Below are 5,586 nucleotides of genomic sequence, written 5' to 3'. Positions count from 1 at the left end.
AAATGCACCCAGACGCCTCCTCTGGGAGGCAGAGTCCTTTCTAGCTCTTGCAACAGGGTCACCAGGCAAATGGTCTTTCCTGGACCTGTCCTGAAGTCTGGATCCCAGGCCAGATGTGGTATCTTTTCAATTCAACCCCTGCATCCCCTGGGGCCCTAAGGACACCCACTATGTGCTCTTGATCAGCTGGCTGCAGCCAGAGCTGCAGGATGCTGCTGAGTGCCCAGTGCCAAACAGAGAGTCCCATGTGGTGCTGCAGCTGGCATGGTTGGGGTTCAAAACACCCAAAGCGTGTTGCAGGTATTGGCAGCACTGCCAGCAATGCTGGAACTTCACAGCATTTCCTCGTAACTCAGTGCAGTCACCATCATGCTCATGTCAATCCCTTTATCTCCCAGGCACTGCAGAGAGGCAAGATGTGGCTGCTGCTGGTGGCCCTGTGCCTGGCCCAGGGGCTGGGCAACGCCATCCCACGCACTGGAGCAAGCCATGACAACCCCGAGCAGTTCATGAACATCGTAAGTGCAAAGGGGTCAAACCCACCCCTCATGAGGCCTGGGCTTCCCCAGGTGGTGTGCCCAAAGTCCTCCCCGAGGGACCAGCTAGGCTCTCCCCATCCCTTCCCCTGGCATCTGCACCTGGGGTCAGCTGGGAGGCTTGGGGCACCAAGTTTCCTATTTTTGCATGGGTGCCATTCACTTCATGCCCTCAGCTTGAGGTTGCCCTCTCCCTAGACTTCCTCTAATGTAGATGGACCTTCAGGTCTCGTGTGTGCAGGCAGAGATGACACCAGAGAGGGTGGGTGGCAGGAGTGGCTATAATTGGGCCAGGTGTGGAGTGATGGACACCAGTGTGTCACTCTCTTCCTTGGACTGTTGTCCCTGCAGAGCCAGAAGATCCGTTTCCATGGGTATCCTAGTGAGGAGTACGATGTACTGACGGAGGATGGGTACTTCCTCAGCCTCAACCGGATTCCCCACGGCACAGGGGACGCTGGGAACTCAGGTGGGCTCGATTTCATCGAGGGTGAGGCAGCTGTGACCTTGGTTAGAGATGAGGCAGTGTGCAAGGGGAAGCCAGTGTGAACACCTGTGCCTTCAGACACAGTTTTGGCAGCTGGAAGGGGGATGAAAAGCTTTTGTCCAGCTGCCTTGAGCCCTGGGAATGCAGGAGCTCAGCATAGTTTTTCACTGCACCTGGGACAGGGTGGCACGAGCCAGCGAGCCCCAGCTCGTTCCCTGGAGCAAACCCCTTGCCCTGGTCCAAGGTTTCCTGATAACTCAGGGCCAGGTGTGGCAAAAGTCCTTCAAACAATAAAGCACCAGCAAAGCCAGGGAAATCATTGGAGAAAGGAACATTTAATGTGCAGCCTGCAGAAAATAATACTGATATACACAGGGCCATTTTATTTCTATATGGAAAGGGGCTTTCTTGTGTGAAGTACTCGATTTTTCGTCTTTTAGGATCCAGGTCACCCGTGTTGATAGTGCACGGTTTCAGTTTAGATGGTGGCAACTGGGTGGACAACATCCCCAACAGCAGCCTGGGCTTCATCCTCGCAGACGCGGGGTACGACGTCTGGATTGGAAACAGCCGGGGCAACAGCTGGTCCCGCCGCCATCTGAACCTTTCTGTTGACCAAGAGGAGTTTTGGGATTTCAGGTGAGAAGGCCACCAAGGATTGGGGGCTGCCAGCACCCACCACCCAATGCCCATGGGAGGCTGGGAAGTGGGCATCTCCTCTAGCTTCTCCCCTTGCTCTCCAGCTTCCATGAGATGGCTGTGTACGACCTCCCTGCCATGGTGGGCTTCATCCTAAGGCAAACTGGGCAGGACAAACTGTTCTATGTCGGCCACGCTCAGGGCAACTCTCTGGGTGAGTGAGGAGGAGGAGCAGGGTGATGGGAGATGTGATGGGAGACGGGCAGCAACATCTGTCCCAAACTGGAGACTGCTGGGGACAGGAATGTGTTGGCTCATGCAGCCACTTTTCCTACCTGCCTTCTCAGCCCTTCTGCATGGGAGAGGATTGCCACGTCTTGCCCAGCCACCCAGGATCGTTTCGTTTTGTTTAGACCCCGTGTCCCAGACAGGAGGCCTGACACGAGTGTTGTTGCTTTTGGGGTTACCGTTGTGATCTCTTGCTGCTTTTCAGGTTTCATAGCATTTTCGAGCATGCCGAAGCTGGCTGAGAAAATCAAACTCTTCTTTGCACTGGCTCCTCTCTACACCTTTCATCACGTCAAAGGCCCCGTGTTAAAGATAGCATTTTTACCAGATGTGGTGCTGAAGGTACGTGAAGTGTTTGTGTGTTGTCACTACTGAAACCCAGGAGCTTTCAGCAACTCACATCCCCTGTGTCTTGCCACTGTGCACTCAGGCCATGCCTGTAGCAGACGCTGGGGACATGTGTGGGTAGATGGGCCATCCCAAACAGCAGGGATGTCCCTCTCTGTCCAGTTGAGCACAAACAGATTTCACTGTTTAAAATATACATACCTCTCTATCATTGCTATTTATGCTTTTGCTTATTGACCTCACCACATCCCAGTTCCGTAGCCCGGGAGGTGCTCAGGGCAGCCCCACATCACCTCCCTTCCACCCGTTGCTCCAGCAGCTGGAGAAGGGCTGGAAGGGGAGCTGGCACTCTCCCTGGACACGCTGCTCCTGAGGAGCATCTGTCAACAGAGGTATGAGTCTGGCCATCCCGGGCTGAACTTTGGAAGCTGGTACCTTAGAGATGACGCATCAGGATGATGGGGGCAACACCATGGCACGGAAAGGATGGTGATGGTTTCATGTCGCTCCGAGAGTTGGGTGTGGCCATGGGTCAACCTCCTCAGAAAGCAGGCTAGCCCAAATGTGTCAACAACCATACTGAGGAGTTGCCTGTCAGCGCTATCTGGAGGCAAGTGGTTCTCATGGAGAGGGGATGTGGATTGCAGGACCCACCATGACCTGTTTCCTTGCGCTCTTGCAGGCAATGTTTGGAATAAAAGAGCTGACTCTGGTGGGGAGGAAGGAGAGAGCCACCCTGGCCAAGACATGCAGCAACCTGCTAACAGCTGAAGTCTGTGAAAATGAGATCTTCCTTATCGGCGGGTACAACAAGAACAACTTGAACGTGGTAGGTGCATCAGCCTCTCTAGGTCACAGCCATCTCCAGTTTTCCTAGACACCCGGAGATAGCTAATGAGACACAAAAATGAGTATAAAAAAACCAAAATAAGTGCGAAAAGTGCTGTTCAAGGCAACGGTTATTTGGAGACTTCATTCAGTTGATGTTAAACCTAATGGAGACTTTGGTAGGAAAGAATCACCTGTGGTCTTGTCTGCAAAGGAAAGGTAACTCCTGCCTTATTTTCTGCTGATGGGAAAAAAAAAAAAAAAGACTGGGACAGTTGTATTCCCGTTTTAAAGTGGTGGTTAACTGGTTTGCCTTTAAAAGCTACTCCTAGCTCTAAACAGAATACGATACTGCTGGAGAATACAAAATCTACGTTACAGTTACAAGACAGAATGATTTTTTTTCCTAGACAGATTTTCATCATTCCCTGCTCACTCAGAAAATACTTTCTTTTTCCCGTAGAGCCGACTGGATGTATACCTAGCTCATTTTCCAGACTATACATCAGTAAAAACTCTTCTCCACTGGGGACAGGTAGAGATTCTGATTTTATAATGACTGTAACCAAAGCTTTTTCTTTTCATCTGTGAAAATGATATTTTACAATGCCGCTTCGTTTACCCTGGAGACAGGTAAGGAGGTGGCATCAGGCAAAGCCAATGGTGACGGTGCGCTCCCCCTCTCCAGGTGCCAACCTGACCTTTCTCTCCTGTAACTCTGCCCAAGCGACAACCACCTGTGGTGGCCACCATGGGCGCATCTAGTCGTGATGGCAGCACCGGGCTCAGTGTGGTTTCGGTGAGACAGATAAGAACACAATAGGCAAGGGCTAACTTGAGCAACCCTGGTACTGTGGTCAACATGCAAATATGACTATAGGTCAATCATCTTACCTCCGTAAATAGTGAACAGCCCAAGAGCCCTTTGAGCCCTCCTGCACGGCAGTGGGCTGCATGCCAGGAACTCCCTTTAAGCAGGGATGCCCGCTCAAGGTTACGTTTATTTCTTGAGATTGAGAGATTCCTTGCCGCAACAGATCCTCGGTAAGTGACTAGCAGCACGCTAAACTTTGAAATCTTAGCGAAGTGATATAAAAGATTGATTGTGCACATATAATCCTTTAGGTATAAACCGTTGACCAAGTCTGGGACTAGGATTAGATCCAGCTGCACCCAGACTCCTCTCTGAGAAGGAGTTTAGAAAGCAAGGGTGTCCTTTCTGAGCCTCGTGACTCAATGGGAGGGTTTCCATGACAGCTCTGTCTGACCCTGACCTCTGTGCAGTAAATAACCAAGTGTGCCTTGCCATCTCGAATCTTGTCGCATTTACCATCAAACCTTGTTAAACCCCTGTTTTATATCAATAAAGGTATTGCTGCTTCTCTCTGTAAGTGAAGTGCATCGCTTCCATCTGTCACACCAATAAAAGTTATTTTGAAGTGCCTAGACCAAAGTGTCTCAAATGCCACAGCTGCTACCTAGCGCTTCTGGCTGGCCAAGGCAGAGCCACCCAGATGCCTGCCGCCATCCCAGGTAGGGACACCACGTAGGTGTTTTTTGGACTCTCTCTCCGCTCTGGCCCACAGGACAGGCACCAGCAAGTGCCAGCCTAGACACCAGGGCTGTGCTGGGCAGAGAGCACACACCTGGACCGTGCTGCTGCCCTGTACTCGTGGTAGGGCTGATCCAGGGCATTACTCACACGGGGTTAACATTTTGTTTCCGCCTTTCAGACTGCCAAAACCGGGGAGTTCAAGCAGTTTGACTATGGGGAGAAGAACCAAGAGAAGTACAACCAGGTAAATAGGCACTTGTGGAAGGAGGAGCAGAGGATGAGGCTGGCTAGAGCCAGGTTGGGGGTAGCCCCTCCAGTGGTCAGCATGAAGCGAGTCCTCTGGGATGCCAGGAGCATGACACCCCACCTATTAGTGTCAGAACCCACGAATAACTGAAGTGTTTCTCCCCTCCCAGACCACTCCCCCCTTGTACAGGATAGAAGACATGATGGTGCCGACCGCCCTGTGGAGCGGTGGGAAGGACTGGGTGAATCCCCCTCTGGAGACCCAGCGCTTGCTCCCCCGCATCACCAACCTTGTTCATCACGAGCACTTTCCTGACTGGAACCATTTCGACCACCATTGGGGTCAGGACGCCCCTCAGCGGATGTACAGGCAGATTATCACTCTGATGGAGCAAAATCTATGAATGGTCCATGTGCTGTCCCAGGATGGAGGAGCCACCCATTCCCACATGCCTGGGGGCACGGGTTTTATGTGAGGGCTGCCACTCTGCTCTTCCCATCTTAAAAATGTCTCCTATCACCCTAACCCACACCGATTTAATGCCTTAAACATAACAGTGTAATTTCTGCCTGACCTCTGTGACTAGAGATTGCAATAAACTCTTGTTATCACAGCCAAAGTCCAACCCTTTGTTTGGTGGGCATCACCGGGGTTGTGT

General features: G+C 51.8%; 1 protein-coding gene across 1 annotated transcript; it reads left to right on the top strand.

The window, feature by feature from the left end:
- Positions 1 to 416: 416 nt before the first annotated feature.
- Positions 417 to 5,331, top strand: LOC134516932 (lipase member M-like). Its single transcript, XM_063337777.1, has 9 exons — positions 417 to 518; positions 888 to 1,005; positions 1,464 to 1,662; positions 1,767 to 1,876; positions 2,156 to 2,292; positions 2,981 to 3,127; positions 3,590 to 3,661; positions 4,860 to 4,925; positions 5,098 to 5,331. Exons 1-9 carry the CDS (start codon positions 417 to 419, stop codon positions 5,329 to 5,331), a joined length of 1,185 nt encoding a protein of 394 aa, XP_063193847.1.
- Positions 5,332 to 5,586: the final 255 nt, after the last annotated feature.

Source organism: Chroicocephalus ridibundus, chromosome 6, assembly GCF_963924245.1.
Source record: "Chroicocephalus ridibundus chromosome 6, bChrRid1.1, whole genome shotgun sequence".
Classification (NCBI taxonomy): domain Eukaryota; kingdom Metazoa; phylum Chordata; class Aves; order Charadriiformes; family Laridae; genus Chroicocephalus; species Chroicocephalus ridibundus.
Note: the sequence above shows the minus strand (reverse complement) of the source record. Positions and strands in the feature narration are given on the sequence as shown.